Consider the following 17,903-nt stretch of genomic DNA (forward strand, 5'->3'; position numbering starts at 1 on the left):
GGTCTACACCTATTGTAGCCCATGTTACATATGCTGATCAGAAGTTCCTCTTTCTGCTATATTAATGGGTGTCTTAAAGCTTACCACTGTACATCTACATTAAGAGACTCCTTTACCAGCAAGTCAGACTCCACACAAAGTCATACTTGTCATTGAGTGGGGGGTGTAGAACCCAATTTGGAATTGTTCCAGTGTGTCTATGGACAAAAGCTTAACTAAAAGGTGTTCTAAATTACCACAGATGTCATCTGCTCCACAGACATAGTGTTACTATTCTTCACACTGTCCATCAATCAGTTAATTAATCTTCTCCAATTCAGGGATACTGGGTGGCAGAGGGGGAAGTGGAGCTTACGCTACTATATGTGGAGAACATGTGAACATCACACAGAAAAGACCCAGTCAGATGGTGGATTCAAACCCAGGACCTTCTTGAAATAAGGCAACTGCACTAACCACCACATCACCATGCACATGAACTCTATGCTATGGGTTTGCTGTTACAGAAGTAGACATCTTATGCTAAGAGTCAAAATCAACAGCCTCCTATTAGTATATATATTCTTTTGTTAATAAACAGCCTTTTGTGTGACTGTGTTTTATATGGAGAGAATTGCAACGATCACATCCACGATCACAACTCTACTCAGGTTCCTGTTACTAAAACTCAAAGATTCATGTTTGTTTGAATAAAAAAACAAAAAACCACTTCATATTAATTTTCTCATTTTTGTAGTCTAAGTGCCAGTTGGTGCTGGTAAACTATATAATCCGTTTTCTGGTTTGTGTACATTTTGTGGGGGGCAGGATATATTGAAAAATAACTAATGTCACTAAGATCTCTGGACAAGTCCCAAGGGAAGGTTTGCAGTATATGCTGACTCATGAGTGCCCATATGCACTTGAAGACTTGAGAGTAGGACAGGCCCCATACATTTGGCAGGAATGAACCTCAGATTCTGTGAGTTTGCAGATTGGGATTGCGCCACTGAAGAGCAGGTGCATGCATTGAAACTTGCTGTGACGAGTTCTAATACTGCGCCAAAATAAAAAAGAAAAAAGAAAAAAGCCATGGCACCTGTGTCTCATGATTATACACATGGTTTCCTTTGGCACAGATGTCTTGATGCACCAGCATCTACAATATTAAGTCCTTGAGAGATAACTGTCGCCCTAAGATCTGAGATGGCAGGAACTAGCGCAGATTATTGGCTAGTTGGAAGGTTGGTGGTTTAATTCCTGGCTGTTGCTCCAGGATGCATGCCAAAGCATCCTTTGGCAAGATACTAAACCATGTAACTGTGTGCAAATGTTAAATATGAGGCATAGAAAAAAGTGATTTTGTGAATGAGGCATGTTGTTTAAAGAGTGCTTCGGTGGAGTAGAAAAGCCCTACACAGGAACCAATGAATTTACCAAGACAACCTGCCATTTGGTGTTGTTGGACCTTTGCTCCCTTTAGCATGTCTATACCAATTCTAAGAAAAGGATGAATCAAGGTCATTTCTGAGAACTGCAGTCCATGTTAGTGTCCAAATACAAAGATATATCAAGAAATATCTTTATGCACTTCTCAAGGTCCATTTAAATTGTCGAGGATTTTGGCAATATGAATGTGAATAACTGGACAACTTACAAAGACATGCTTTAAAAAAAAAACATCAGGGAGGTCTGTGCTGAATGATCCATTTACACCACCATGCCTGGCTTGCACAAACCACTCAGCGTGAAGCACTGCACAAGTTGGGTTTTCCCCATTCATGAAGCTAACACTGACTCATTTCTCCAAGTGCTGCTGGTCATTCAGCCACCTGCAGGAGCATTTTACAACTATCATGTTGCCTCCGCGGTTCCCCCCCAAAAAACGGGTCACCCCTCTCCTCCCTCCCTCCACATCCATCCTTCCTCTTCAACCCCGCCACATGGTTACAGTTAAGTACATAAATCAGGCGCCACCGCTGGTGTGAGAGCTGTAGAGGCAGACAGAAGGCATACACACACATACTCACACACACATGCACATCCCACTGCCGCGGCTCGTCGCTGCTACTGCAGCCGGTGCAGAGCAGGAGACTCGCAGCATTCTCTCCATCACACGCAGGCGGAATGGCTTGAGATCAGACATCGTGGACTCGTCTCGTTCGGCTCACGCACTATGATTTTGTGACTGTCTGAGTATGCGTGCGTGTGTGTGCGTGTATGCGCGCGCGCGCGCGCATGTTAGCCCGCCTTGCCGCGAATTGCTGCAGTGCTGTTTTCCAGGTGTGCGAGTGCGTGTGTGTGAGAGTGTGTAAGCGTGTGTGCGTGTAAGAGTGTGTGCATGGTGTTGTAGCCTGGTGTAATTCTCTTACGAATTGTACTAAGCCGGGGAACGGAGTCTGATGTCACATGTGCTTCATCGGAGGAGACGGGGCATCTGCAAGCTGGATTTTGTGGAGGATGCTGCGGCAAGTGATACACAGAGGGCTCAAGGCTTCGTTCTACTGGCTGGGCTTATTCGTTAGCAGACATCCCGTTTTCTTCCTCACCGTCCCTGCGGTGCTCACCATCATTTTCGGATCTACAGTGCTGAGCCGATTCAAGCCGGAGACGGACCTGGAGGTACTGGTCGCCCCGACTCACAGCCTCGCCAAGATCGAGCGGAGTCTCGCTAACAGCTTGTTTCAAATCGACCAGTCAAAGCACAAGCTGTACTCGGATTTGCACACCCCGGGCAGATATGGCAGGCTGATCCTGCTCGCCAAGTCCGGGGGGAACATCCTGGAGCTGGCCGATCAGGTCCTGCAGGTCCACAAGCAGGTGTTGGATTTGCGCGTCAATTACAAGGGATTCAATTTCACGTTCGCGCACCTCTGCGTCTTGAGCCACAGGGACAAGCGCTGCCTACTGGATGATATCATCACCATCTTCGAAGACATCAGGCAGGCTGTGCTTTCCAACAGCACTTTCCACAAGGTGCCCATTAGTTATCCGAACACAACATTAAAGGTGAGGTTTTTTTTTTTCTCTCTTTCTCCCTCTCAGCCAGGCCCTTCACGTGCGCATACACGCTCCCCAAACCCATCTCCATCAGAGCAGCAGCCCCAGCAGTCAGCATGTGAAGCTCTGAGGCTGGCCTTCAGAGCTTGTTCTGAATGAACAGAAAACACTTGTATACCAGACTGTAATTTGGGGCTGCACAGTGCATAATATATCAGCCAGCGAAGGGGAAGCCTCTCCATAATACACACACAGCCGGCTTTTTCACCCTCCCTTTTTGGTGCAGGTGAATTGATTGGCTGCATGCTGCTTGCCCTGATCTGCTCCTCCACCTTCACTCACATCACACACACACACACACACACACACACACACACACACACACACACACACACACACACACACACACACACACACACACAGGGATATCCTATGACTTTTTTTTTGATGCAGTGTCTCCCTCCTGGCTGCACAATCATTGGCCACAGTAGCTATGGCCTTACAGGTATCCCATCTTGGTTGCCTGTAGCTTCATCTGTACTGGATCTGCAGCTGTATTTATTACAGGCCACCCACCACAACATAAAAAAATAATTCTAGATGCAACATGTAGACATTAAGGTATATTGGAGCTCAGAAGGCTCACATATATATGAGCTGCAAATCTGCTGCACTCTTGCATGATTTTCAATAAGGAATATTCATTTCCATTTGTTGTTGATAGAGATTAGCACACTTTGCAGTATTGTCACTCCACAAGGCAGGCAGTGGAGTGCATTGTCGGTTCAAAGTATAGACTGGATATAAAAGATGGACAGATCACTCTGACATCATCCATTAGTTAGCAAATGACTTGTTGTAAACATTCAAGCTGAGCGTTTTGGTTGTCAACATTAGTGACATCTTAGTGTTTTGAAACTGGTAATGACAAGTCAGCATTAGTATTATGGCCACAACCATGCTAATCAGCTAATGCTAGCTTTGTTAGCAAGCCATATCAATAAACATAACTACTGCGATGCACAGACATAGAAAATGCTAATTAACACTAAATAATAGACTAATTCTGAAATTTCATTAAAACTGAAGACTTTGGCTTTGAGTATTTGTCAGGTAAAAATCTCTATAACAGCACAGACATGGTGGAGGGGTCTATCTCTGGTGAAGCATTCTCCCTAAATATTGGACTTCGAATAGATGTGTAGGTCATATCTATATTGGCTCTGTTGGTCCATGATCAATTCTGGACATCTATATGGCGTCCAAACTAGGTTCACAATTTGGACGTCCAACCATGGCCTATCTTGGACATGAATATGATGTTCAGCATTTGAACTTTACAACTGGGTAATTTTTTTGGAGGTCATGGGGATGTCTATGGCGGGTGCAAGAAATTTACATTGTTAGTAAATGTTATATTTTTTTTATTTACAAATATCAGTATTGTGTTATCAACATGATATGCATGAATACAAATTATTTATAAACAAACACAATCTATTATGTGTTAGTCTATTGATTTATTCAGTACCTTTTTTTTGTTATTTTACATATTCCTGTTTTTTTTAACTGGTTTATCTGCTTCAAGTAAACAATTTAATTGTTTGTAACCAGGTTAAATCTGTCATATCTGTGATTCCTGAGATTAGGGACAAAACAGGTTTTAATTTTCTAGGTTTTTGTCAACACCGTCAGACACAAAGAAATGCAAAAATATATATTTTAAATTAAGTTGTTTCAGCTATTTTGACTATTAGCAGCTTCTCTGTTCTATTGTTTATGCACATATGTTTTCAAAGTAATTATACCACATTTAAAAGTAAGATTGTTTTGGCTTTTTATTATTAGAGTTACAGTCATACATATTTTCAGAAGCTTGTATTTAATCTGTATAAGAAACAATCATATTAAGCAGCATGCAAATTACACATTTATTGAGAAAATTACGTATTTTTATTGGAAGATCATGAGGGAGGACTATATGGTTCTCCAAAAGAGAAAAATAAACAAAAACTCCATATTATGGAGTTGACAAGGTGCTGACGGTGGTGACACAAATCTGACGGTGGTGACACACTAGTAGAAAACAAGATATTATTTCTTTCAAAATGACAATTAAACCTTAACAACCTTTGTAATATCACAGGACACATCATAACAATTCTGTTTTTGCACATGTCAAGTTCTACATCTTAATAGTTCACCAGCAAGTAGCTACCTACTACTCCTTGATTCCTAAAGTTCTCTGTGGTTGTGTGTTTAGACCCTGCTGGACTTTCTCTCCTTTTGACTCTCTGTGCTTGTTTCCAAAACCTTCTCTTCTGACTTTCTTCTCTTCCTTTCAGATCACTGGTGTTCTTTATTTTTCCCTCTTTCACTCTATTTCTCCATCTTTCCCTTTCCTTTATGAGAAACTCTTTCTTCAATTCAGGCTGGCTGTTAATTTTTTTCTCTCTTTCTTTTTTGATCATCCCTGTTCCTTCTCTTTCGTTCCTCTGCTGACAGGTTCCCCTTTGCTATTCTAGCCTGAAATGTACCATTTTTTTAATTACTATAATTCTTCTGAACCTTATGCTTTTTCACAGATTAAGGATGAATATTCACAACACAATTATGCATTAAGCAATAGAAATGCTATCCAGCCATTAAGTTTGATGTCATTAGCCATTTCCAGGTCTAAACTCCGCTGCAGATCCCAAAGTCAAAGGAACTCTGCGGCATCACTGAGAGTTACAAACTGTCTAAATTCTTTCATCTTTAATAAAATGATCAGTGTGTGGCTCTACCAGGTGTAACATCCAGGCATCCATGAAGACAGAATATATGAAATTTAACATAGTTTAATTAGATTGCTTGTTTCCACCTGAACATGATATACCAGCTCTGCTACCACTTCCAACATAAATGGAGACAAAAAACTAAACAGCAGTGACTATTGTCAGGATACTGAAGTTGGGCTAGCTGGTATATAGTGATGTGCTACGTGATCGCTAGCGACACAGCTGTGTTAGCATAATATAAACACAGTGAAGCTGGAGGATGAATGCTAACTTTTTTCCACTTGATAAAAGTTAACATGAGGGTTCCCGATGGTTAGGCTGACAGTGATCACTGGCTGTTTTTAGGGGCTTGTTCAGATGTAATAGAACAAGATAAAAAGCATTAAAACATTTTAACAGCACAACAGGCTTAATAAACACAGAGTAGTTTGGGCCCGGAAGCAGGATTCATACATCATCACTTAAAGAACAGCTCTCGGGTCACAGCTAGCTCAGTAGATGGCACATGATCGAAAGGTTGGGCGTTCAAATCCAACGAACAGAGGCTATCCTGGATTGGTAGCTGCCCACTGAATCACTGAGTGAATGGGTTAAATGCAGAGGACTAAGCATTTTCTACGGAAGCGTAGAGCTGCCATCCAGGCAAAACAAAAATAGAAGTGTATCATGTTATAACGTGAAAAGTTTATTGTTCTAACACGATACTTTTCCTGTTTGTACAATATACTATCATGTTTGTACAATATTCTTTTCACGTTTGAACAACATAATATCACGTTATTACAATATACATAATCATCACGTTCGTACAATATAATTATCACGTTCGTACAATATAAATACTATATTGTACGAATGTGATAATTATATTGTTTGAACAATAAAGTTTTCACGTTATAACATATATTTTATTGTTCGAGCATGATATATTGCCGTAAAACTACGGAAGCGTAAAACATAGTGAAGTGGGTGACAGTGCAGATCAGAGTGCGAGAAAATGGCTCGTTTATTGGAATTAATTAAGTTCTATTTTATGCTTGGATTGAGGCATGGGGAGATTTTGCTGTTATTGAGCAGTTTGGACAGTATTGTGATAAGCATGCGGACACTTAGAAGAAACCTAAAACGCATGGGACTGTACAGGAGAAAGAATGAGTCCGATCCGATTGAGGTGGCACGATTTCTTATTGATCAACTGGAGGGACACGGGAGGCTCCATGGATACAAACTACACCACCTGAACTGCATTCAGGCAGGTTATGTTGTCACGCAGAGTACTGTGAGACATTTACTGAAATATCTTGACCCTTACGGTGTTGAGCAACGACGCAGAAATCGCCTAATGCGACGCACGTATGTAAATCCTGGACCAAATTTCATGTGGCATGTTGACTCCTATGACAAACTGAAGCCTTTTGGAATCTGTATAAATGGAGCTATTGATGGCATTTCAAGAGTTATGATTTGGCTTCATGCCTATTCAACAAACAATGATCCCAAAGTCATTGCTGGATATTTCATAGCAGAAGTTGAAAAGAGGATGGGAACACCTGCTAGGATTCGCTCTGATTTGGGAACAGAAAATGTCATAATGGCCGAGATGCAACGGTTCTTGCACGGACTATGGATCCGAACGTCAGAAACTGTTTTATTACTGGATCCAGCAATCACAATCAGCGTATTGAAGGCTGGTGGGCCTTTCTGAGACGACATCATGCTCAGCACTGGATAAATCGTCTCCAGGAACTAAAAGACCATGACTGCTTTTCTGGATGTTTTTTGGACAAGCAGCTTATATTGTTTACGTGCCTGAACGTCATCGAGGTATGTAACCATGTTTATATTCTTTTAATGAGTCATTGTGTGTGTGTGTGTGTGTGTGTGTGTGTGTGTTAGAGAGAAAGAGAGACACGGAGAGAGAATAAAAAGTTTGCTTTAACACCCACCATGCACCATCCCTATTATCACTGCGTTCAGGATATGAAAAAATGCATATTTCACTGGCCAGAAACATAAAATCACACTGTCTAAAACAATTCATGTTTAATAATTACTTTAAATTTTACACAGTATCACGTGTCTACCACTGTTATTCTTGTTGTTGAGTATTTTTGATAAACTCTGTTTTTCTGACTGTCACTGTGTGGTGCTTTTGATTGATTGATCGTACTTTATTCATCCTGAGGGAAATTGGGTTAAGGCTGCCAGCCGTGCCAGCGCCGTTTTGGGTAACATGTTGAGCCAAGAGAAATGTGTTCTTTTACTGATATGAGATTTTTTAATTAATTAATTAATTAATATTAATATTTAATTTAATATTTAATAGGAAGAGCTGCAGCAAGTTGCACATATGTGGAACACCCACATAATACGCAGAAGCAGAAATGCAGTTGCTCCAAGTGGACGTCCGATTCTCATGTACACCATCCCTCATCTCTTTGGAGGACAGGATCATCTGAAAGAGGTTTCTCGGGAGGCAGTGGATGCTTGTAAGCAAGAATGTCAACAGAGAGGACCTTATACCTGTGATGAAACCGTTTTCAGCTTGTGTTGCCTTATAATGTCAGAGAACTTCTTACTTCCACCAAGCACAGCAGATGAATCCATTGAACTGTATCTCTTCCTGAGAACCTATATACTGAAGGACTTATAAACCTAAATATAATTGGGCTTTGGGAATTTTTACGCACATAATTTTTGGTACAATGTTTTATTTGTGCAATAAACAATAGAAAAGACAATCATTATTATTTTGTTTGGATTTTCGGTTCAAGATAGTAGCAAGCAAGCATGTCTAAATATATTTAACCAAATCTGCGTACTCCAGTGAAGAATCAAAATTAAAGCAGGTCCTTGTATTAGTATTACTTTTCTTTTTTTAATATTTTGACTGAGACATTTATGCAAAAAACAGGTGTTTGCTTCCCATCTAAAGAAAACATCTGACACCTGTTTATTAATTCAAATGAGAACATTGAAGTAAATGCTTGAATATGCAAAATGTTTTAAAAATAAATCAGTAGAAAGACTTGCATTGAATAATCTCAACCTTTTGGCATTTCCAATTATTTTTTAACTGAATTTCTATTATATCTGATTTCTGCTTTAAGACTGTCAAAAAAACATTTTTTAAACCGCTGATCCTATACATTCTCATTCATGAAATATTGTTTTCAATTTTACTGAACACATTGTGCAACTGCTATTCATCCACAAACAGTTTCTTGTAAACTGGTAAATGTAAAAATTCTGCACTATTTAATAATTAACAAACACTGTTAGATGTTAAATATGTTCTAAACAAATGACTGGTGGAAAGGTAAAAAAAATATACTTGAAAATAATTAATATTAAGTCTTTTGAATTATTACTAAACAAAACATCCCCTCTAGCAGACATCTTGTATCCTACAAAACTGTACCACAGACCTGTGGAAAAGGACCTTGACACATAATAAGAACTAATAATAAGCATAGTTCACCTCTTGCTGCTAACCATATGAACTTATTAAACATAATTAGTTAACATTTAAACTAGTAAAACTTTTAATAATGAAATTTTAAACTGAAATTTACATTTTTCATGGTGGAAACAAATTGATGTTATCCACAATTTTTTGAAAATAAATTCAAATATCCCTGAAATTTAAGCTCTTTCTTTTTTTATACAACGATGTGTTCCCAGTTTCCGGGTTTAACAAACTTTAGAGCTTCATAGCCAGTCATTGTTAGTGCAAACCATTCATTCTTTGGTTTAAACATGATGGACTTTAATCAAGCTATGCTGAACTCATAAGAGCTTTTAGCAGCCAAAACATTGTCCAGTTCATTTCGTAGTTCTGGGTAGGACGTGTATGTCCATGGTAGTTCCAGAAGAGGGCCGCATGTGTGTGCCACAGGTCGTCGTGCCAGTCCATCCACAGGCGTGAACAGTACCTCAACCTTGTCAACACTGATGACATCTGACCCAGTAAGAAACCTGAACATCCTTCTGAGCCCTGTATCGTCAAGTCCTCTGATGTACTGGTGCAGAAATCTGAAGCTTTGCTTCTCTGCTTGAGTGGTGGGAGAGGCAGTAAGCAACTTCAAAAGCTTTCTCGTTGTTGGCTTTTTATCTTCATACATTTGTAGGACATCTTGTGGGCTTTGAAAAATTCTTTAGGAAGTGGCTTGCAACTAAGGACATTTTCTCTGTGGCATATGCTGGTTTTTGGATTAATTGTTTGTGTGCGACTTTCAGAAGAAGGCCTTTTAAGTTCTCTTTGGTTGGAAGCACTGATACATCCAGGCGATCCATGAGATCCAGCACTTCATCCCTGTCTTCATCTGAAAGATCTTCTTTTAGTGCCCTTGTTATCAGATCCCTATCTGATTGACTTAGGTAAAAGAGAAGACTTTCAAACAGCAGATCATCTGATACTTGATTCTCACCGAAGATGAATGCCACTGTGAAAACAGGAGCAAGGCGACAAGGGAAATATCCATGGTCTTGAAATCCCTTCAGTAAAATTCTACCCATGGATTTCCACTCTTCTTCCTGCCATTTAGGAGACATGGCACTCTGAACTCCTCTCCTTCAGCTGTGTTGTCCACAAACTCTGACCAAAATGCAGCATACACATCTCTTGATACACCATCTGCATCAGCTCCTTTTTCATCAATGTAGGTGTATTTTAGAGGGTGTATGAGGAGTGCTGGATCTTTGAACTGGCTGATCATCTCCTCCAGAATAGTAACCCTGTGAAGTTTGATGGTAACACAGACTTATTGCTTCATTGCTTATAGATGTATCTGGACTACTGACTGCTGTGTTTGTTGGAGGAAGTGTAATGGATGTGATGACCAGATCATCTTCCTCAAACTGCAGCAATGGTTAATCTATTACAGTGTCATCAAGTTGACAAGGCAGAGGCTCTCCAAGGTAGGGTCCAATCATTACCTCACATGTGTCTAATAATACATCTTCATCAGCATTCCTAGATTCTGATGATGAGATCACAACAATGTGGGAAGCTTCTTCATCTCCTTGATGTGAGTCAGTCAGTTGTGTAACATTGTTTACATGTGTTTTCCCTCTATTATAAACTTCTTCATCATCTTCATCATTGGAAAATCTTCTTGTGCACAAGTAAAATCTCAACATTCCCATTTTAAGTGCTGAGTAGAGTTCTCCAACTGTGACATCTTCATCAAATACGGCCTCTTCCTGATAGTCTAATATGTCATGACTGAACACCTCCCATCTTCCAAATTTGCTTTTTCCACTTGGAAAGAAAAGATCTTTAGCATACTGTAATATGTCAGCTTTTTTGGAGTCTTTGGGCACACCTAAGGTCCTTGTTCCTCCTCCTCTGCGCTTTCTCACTTGCTTACCTTCATGGATCCACCCTAACTCAATTTTTCGAGTCTTTTTCTCAGCCCATTTGTTGTTTTTTGCATATGTTCTTTTTCTCTTAGAAACAAATGCCTCCTCATGATCAGGTTTCTTCTCATTTTCATTGATTCCCATCTTTTCCTTCAATTTTTCGAGCAATGAGCTTTTTCTTGATTCCTTAGTACTTGCACCACTGTTTTCCAAGCAGAACCGTCTGGCAGCTATCCGATCACCATATGTTGGGATGTAACCAGACAGGGTCTTGTCATCCATGAAATCAATCACTGTGGCATCAATCTGTAATAACAGAGATATTTATTACTATACAGAAGTACAAGGTATACCTGCTGCCACACCACACGAGGTACCTCACTAAAAAAATGTATGTACATTTCACATGTGTTTTGATAATTGTCTGTTATTATTTTAGTGGCAGCCATCAATATTTAGCATTTATTCTTTTCCTCTCTCTATGCCAGCAACATTAATGAGATTATCTAACATGTTATTAATAGAAATATTACAGTATATACACCGCCCACTTTTGAAAAAGTAAATTAGTATTCACGTATCTTTCAGTTGCACAGAGCACAAAGGGTTGAACTCACTGGTTTTTTAAATTGAAGCCAAATATCAATATAAACACAATTTAATTCATTTGTTTTTAGATAAACAAGGAAACATTGTGCATCACATAATATAGCGATATATTTAAGAAACCTGGAATCTGCATACGGGTTAAGCAGTAACATGTGGTCATACAACGACCCAGTTTTATACAGCGGGTTAATTTGTTTTACATTCTCCATTCCATATAGATCCACACCAATGCAGCTTACCGTTACGTCCTTACGCACTCAAAGCGAGAGAAGCGAAAACCGCTGTGGTTGCTAACTTAGCAATATGTCATATTTTTAGACGTTGTAACTTCGTAAAAAGCGAGTTTTACAAATTTCCCCCTCACGAGAGCACTTACGCGTTCTTGTAGCATTCGTAAAAGACAGTCCTCAGGTACACCACGATTCCGAAGAAATCTCAGAATTGGGCTATCAGTGTTTGTGTCCATGTTGAAAGCAGGGCATTCAAAGTTAAGTGCCAGTTCTGAAGAGCGTGAGCTCTCCACACCTACCATGGATTTGGGTTTCTGAACGCAACACGTTTTACGTTCTTACAATAAAAATGTTATTGTAATGGTATTTTTTTTTTACGTTTGTACAATATATGATCACGTTCGTACAATATAATATTTATATTGTACAAACGTGATAATTATATTGTACGAACGTGATGATTATGTATATTGTAATAATGTGATATTATGTTGTTCAAACGTGAAAAGTATATTGTACAAACATGATAGTATATTGTACAAACAGGAAAAGTATCTTGTTAGAACAATAAACCTTTCACGTTATAATGTGATACACTTCTATTTTTTTTTTGCCTGGGTGGCAGCTCTACGCTTCCGTAATTTTCCTACAGGATTAATAATGTATACATAAATAATGAGATTCAAGATAAGGCAAATTTGATAATATTTGACACATCCATGAAGCAGAAATATCAGTAAAATACACAAGAAGTAATATGACTGAAATATTAGTAAAAAACAACTTAATATAAATGGTGAATAGCACACTTTTGTGACATTTGTCAACACCATTAGAAAAAGGGTCAACACCGTCAGATAGGGCTGCTCAATTAACCAAATTTTAATCTCGATTACGATCTGGGCTTTCAACGATCATTAAAAATGACTGAACCGATTATTAGCCCCTCCCTCGTGCTTTACTCTCGCGGTGCTCCATATGGCAAATCGAGCGCACCTCTCTGCATTTCGAACACGTGTCACAACAATTAAGAGCAGCGGTCCCCAACCAGACAATATTTTCATCCGCGACATCCGCGACACCTAGTACCGGTACCGAAAAAAAAAGAACATTTATTCATAACACACGTGAAAAGACCAAGGAAAACCGACTAAACTATAAAAACGATAACAAAATAACGCTGAAAACCGATAAAAACCCTGAAAACTATACATTTCACACCTGAGCCTCAACTCTCGCGGCTGATTAAGAGGACCCAAGGGAAGCTCGGAAAGCTAAGCAGAAGTTGTTTGGAGAGGAGAGTGACTGCTGTTGGTTGAAAAGAGAGGTAAAAAAAACTTCAGTGATGTGGAAACATTATGGGTTCGCGGAGTCAGACGTGGATCAAGTAGACCTAGTGTGTAAACTTTGCTACAGTGTCGTAGCTGCACCACAGAGCAACACTGCAAAGTTCACTAAACATAGATGTTTACATTTTTCATTTATTTTTTATACTGCAAACATTTGCACTGTTATCAGTATTTGCACACTATTTTATATTATTTTTTGACAATCTTTAAAGTCATTATTCAATACATTGTTATTGTTAAATAAATATCGTCAAATAATCGAGATCTCGATTTCAGTGAAAATAATCGTGATTTTTGCCATAACCGAGCAGCCCTACTGTCAGACAAAAATCCTGATGGTGTTGACATCTGATGGTGTTGACAAAATACCCTACTTTCTCTCATAACACATGTTTTTCTGATAGAAGCCATCTTGTTTTTCATCATTTGCTTATGGCCTCTACAATCTACCTAAATGAGTTGTTTTTACAAAAAAAGAATAATAATTAATAATTTAAAAAATAATTAATTCTTGGATTACATCGACTTTGGTGTTGACTCACTATGGTTGTGACAGAGTTTTATCAGAAAGGTGTGCAATAAATGAAATATAAACAAACAAATTATCACAGCAGTGACCTCATGGCATGTGTATCAAACAGGAAGTGGTAAAGGGGTCCTCAGAGTGTAAGCTACCCACAATAATTCCTGATTTTTTGTACTTGTAATCTGACGGTGTTGACAAAAACTCTGGACACGATTTTAATCACTTAAAAAATATTTATTTACCATTTAAAATAAATATATATTCATAAAAAATCAAAAGTTTTGTTGTATAAACATTGCCTTGGTTTGTCTTTTAGACAGTTGGGTTAACACTTGTATGCATATTTTTAACCACAAAATTGGGTTTTATCTGCCGGACATGTTTTGTCTCTTATCTCAAGAAGCACTGATTTATTAAAATGTGTTGAAATATTAAAAACATTGTTAAAATGTGAAAATAGCAATGGTTAAACTATTTAAAAAAATGGAATGTCTTTTTAAAAAAGTACAATGTGTTTAATGAGTTTAAAAGGGTATTAGTGTTGTATATGGTTAATTTTCACAAGTATCCTCTAAGAGGAAGTGAATGTGGTTGTGATCAGTAGCAGGACTGACGGAAGTTGCGACGGAAAGTAGGAGAAGTTTATGCAAGTGTATATGTATGAACTGGACTATCTGCTCGACGGGATTTTTCAATGAGCACATTTTGCAGACTGCCTGTGAGAAGCTCGGGACATTTGTGTTTGAAATCCACCGTGCAGCTGGTCATTTTTGTTTAAGCTCAAAAGCCTGCGCCATCTTGGAGATGTCTGCTGATCTCTGTACAGAAAACATGCCCTCCACCCTCTGGAAACAGAGGGTGGAGGGCATAGCAGATACTATAGAAGCAGTATAAAAATGATGTGTAAGTTGTTTGATATTAATAAGTCATCCACAATGGCCACATTTGGACTATAGGTAGCCTGTAACACAGGTCAGACAGACGGCAACATAACATTCGGAAACAATTCCTTCAGTGGACCAAAATTGTACATCCAAAAACAAATTATAAAAGATGTCACTCCAACGTCACTTTGCGCAGTGGGCATAGACTGCTTTGACTACCTAACTTGAAGTGCTACGAGTATATACCAGAGTCTATGAGGATTGACTTCCTGTTGGAGCCAGCCAAGTAGCTAGTAGAAGAACTAGAGTTTCGTGTCAGCTCCAAAGTTTGTTGCTTACAGTAGGTAAAGCATATGCTGCTTTACTGTCCTCCTGGACACTAATGTTATCCTTAATTTACAAAATGTACTTACTATTGTGTTCAGCGTGGCTTGAAAAAGTGACTCGGCCTGAAATCTAACCAGAAGAGTATTTACAGAGGTAGGAGAGCAAAGAAGTTGAGGATCAGTTTTCCATAGAACCACAGGTCTTTTTCAACTACCGTTAACCAGTGATGGGAATAACGGCGTTACAAGTAACGGCTTTACTAACGGCAAGTAATCTAACTAATTACTCTTTCTATCATTACAACGCCGTTACTATTACTAACAAGAAAATGTGGTGCGGTCGCGTTAATATTTTTCAACAAACAGACGATTGAAGCTGTGTTCAGCTTACCACATCTTATATCAGTTGCACGGAAGTAGCTGTCTACATAAGTAATCTGGACACTACAGCTTTAAGCAGCTGCGCACACTCCAGCGGACGGGAATCACTTTCTGGCAGACGATCACTTTTTGGCACAACACCTGGAGCTAGGGGGCAAAGCAATCGCATGAGTGCTGCTGTTTGACTGAGGAAGAATAAAGTAGTCGTGGTAAGCCAATCACATGACCACATCAAGATGACAAAGCAACAAGGTGATATATACCAGTTTTTAAATTGTGTTGATAGGCCACGTAAAATCAGACTCATGATAAACAATATATACGCATGTTTTTTCCTTAATAGTTTCATCACGTTTAATCTCTAAGGACAGCGCTAGCAAGCACTCTCTGCTTATGACCAAAAAATAAAAAATGAAAAAAACCCAGCCTTTTCGTGTTGGTGGAAAAATGCACCATGTCGACCAATCAAAAAAAAAATGATATGGCAACATGAGATTTGGTTGTTTAGGAAAAGGGGAAAGTTTTAGGAGTGACGGCGAGAGGAAGAGAGAGAGAGAGAGAAAGAAAGACAGCAGAAAAAGAGAGAGAGCGAGTTTTGTGATGTGAGAGATTTGTGATGTTTAGCATGTTTGTAGTTAATGTGTTGTCTTGTAGTTAGTGTGTAGTTTTGTGGATAGTTTTGTGTTGTGTGACAAAGAGGTGACTGCTGTCTGCAGGTATCAGGCTTGTGATGTTCTCCTTTATAGTGGGCAGAAATTATTTTTTTGGAGTTGTACAAATAATTTGTGTGGCATCTTATTGAATGCAGAACACCTGATTGTTATGTAAATAGTTTGAAATGGTTAGAAAAAAAAAGGATAAAGGGTAAATGGCTGCAAATAACATTGTTGTTTGCAAAACTTGTGCATATGATTTTCAAAATGACTATTTATATTTGCATTTAAAGTTATGAAATATGATTCAATAAACATGTTTGTGGTTGTTACAGTAAAACATATAACTTTTTCTCCTCTGATTTTATGTTTTTTGTCTGATTCTAGATCAATTGTGTTAATACAGTATGTCAAAATGAAAACATAACTGTAAATTCAGACACGTGAGGTTGTGTTGAAAAAGATGATACCAAACAAGGCAAAGTAAATAGTTTTTAAAGGTAAAATGCAGAGGTAAAATCAAAAGTTGGGAAACTTGGCCAATTATACCCTGAACCCCAGAGGGTTAAACATTTTTTTAAAAGTAACGCAATAGTTACTTTTCAAGTAATTAATTAATTTTAGAATCTTGTAACTCAGTTACTTTTTTGAAGAAGTAACTAGTAACTATAATTAATTACTTTTTCAAAGTAACTTGCCCAACACTGCCGTAAACCCCTACCAGCATTAGAAGGAGTTCAGATTTAGGTCACTCTCACATTGGCTTTGACTTTGCACCACCTGGAAGCTGTGTCCATCTTTCATATACACTCTATTGTGGTAACTACATAACATATATGGTTTTTGAACCATATACATCTTTTTTGCACTCTTTATTGGCTGTGACAGAACACAGAAATAGTCACTTTAATATCCATTTTATACACCACTAATTAATTTCATTGTGATGTACAGGCCACTTTACACTTTCTCTATCTGCAGCACATGTACAGTGGGCTCAGACTGACATGAACACAAATTCAGAGTATCACATGCCTGGATTCCAGGATGGTGGGTTGTAACTTCCTCCGAGAGCTGCCACAGCAGAGCCATCCGAGCAGCATCAGTGTCTGAGCACAGTGATGAGGCCATCCATCGCACTGTTACAGACTGTTTGGCTCCTAATATTCAGTTAGATAGATAGACAGTGTATTCTTCTTTTGGATGTCAAGTTGTAGCCCAGCGTGGTTTTAGAATTTGTGTTTTCTCTTCATTGAGCCGTTTTATTCAGTTTCATGTCATTTCCCAAAAAGAATGATAAAGCACTCTTTTAGAAGATGGAAAACCATGTACCTGCCAATGTGGTACTTTAAAAAAGACTTTAAAAAACTTTGTGTTGTAGATTGACATAGGCAAGTGCTAAATTATCACATAAAGCAACAAGTCATATTAGCAATATGTCACCATAAACCTCACGCAGACACTGATGCCTGCTAACTATTGTTTTGTCATATACAAATAAAGTAGTTGGAATTTCATTCACCAAAACTGAAACACAGACTTATTTGACAGGCTGTTACAACAAATAATAATACATGAAGCAATTCTTCAGATAACTGCATCCAAAATGGTTCAAAAGGCACCAACAAGAGGCACGCAGTCAAAAAGTCAGGTTCACTTCAATTAGCAGGGGTGACACATAAGCAAACAGCTGCAGCCAGATGTTTCAGAACCCACCACAGATTCAATGTGACCATGTTTCTAATAATCCATAATTCTTCAAGCCTTAATACGATTAATACAAGTTGTTTTAAGTCTAAAAAAATGGAAGAGAAAAACAAGC

General features: G+C 38.6%; 2 protein-coding genes across 2 annotated transcripts in view; one reads left to right on the forward strand and one right to left on the reverse strand.

Moving 5' to 3' along the window:
• Positions 1–2,035: 2,035 nt before the first annotated feature.
• ptchd4 (patched domain containing 4) overlaps positions 2,036–17,903 on the forward strand; it is a 68,364-nt gene continuing 52,496 nt past the window's right edge. Inside the window, exon 1 of the mRNA XM_006796207.2 lies at positions 2,036–2,988. Coding sequence (XP_006796270.1) covers positions 2,389–2,988 — 600 coding nt within the window. The 5' untranslated portion in view covers positions 2,036–2,388. The remainder of the gene's footprint in view (positions 2,989–17,903) is intronic.
• On the reverse strand, positions 10,632–12,123 carry LOC148098547 (uncharacterized). The gene is made up of 2 exons (XM_087852437.1): positions 12,109–12,123; positions 10,632–11,429 (listed from the first exon to the last, which is right to left on the reverse strand). Exons 1-2 carry the CDS (start codon positions 12,121–12,123, stop codon positions 10,632–10,634), a joined length of 813 nt encoding a protein of 270 aa, XP_087708563.1.

The sequence above is a fragment of the Neolamprologus brichardi genome, chromosome 15 (genome assembly GCF_056152115.1).
Source record: "Neolamprologus brichardi isolate AB-2024 chromosome 15, ASM5615211v1, whole genome shotgun sequence".
NCBI lineage: Eukaryota > Metazoa > Chordata > Actinopteri > Cichliformes > Cichlidae > Neolamprologus > Neolamprologus brichardi.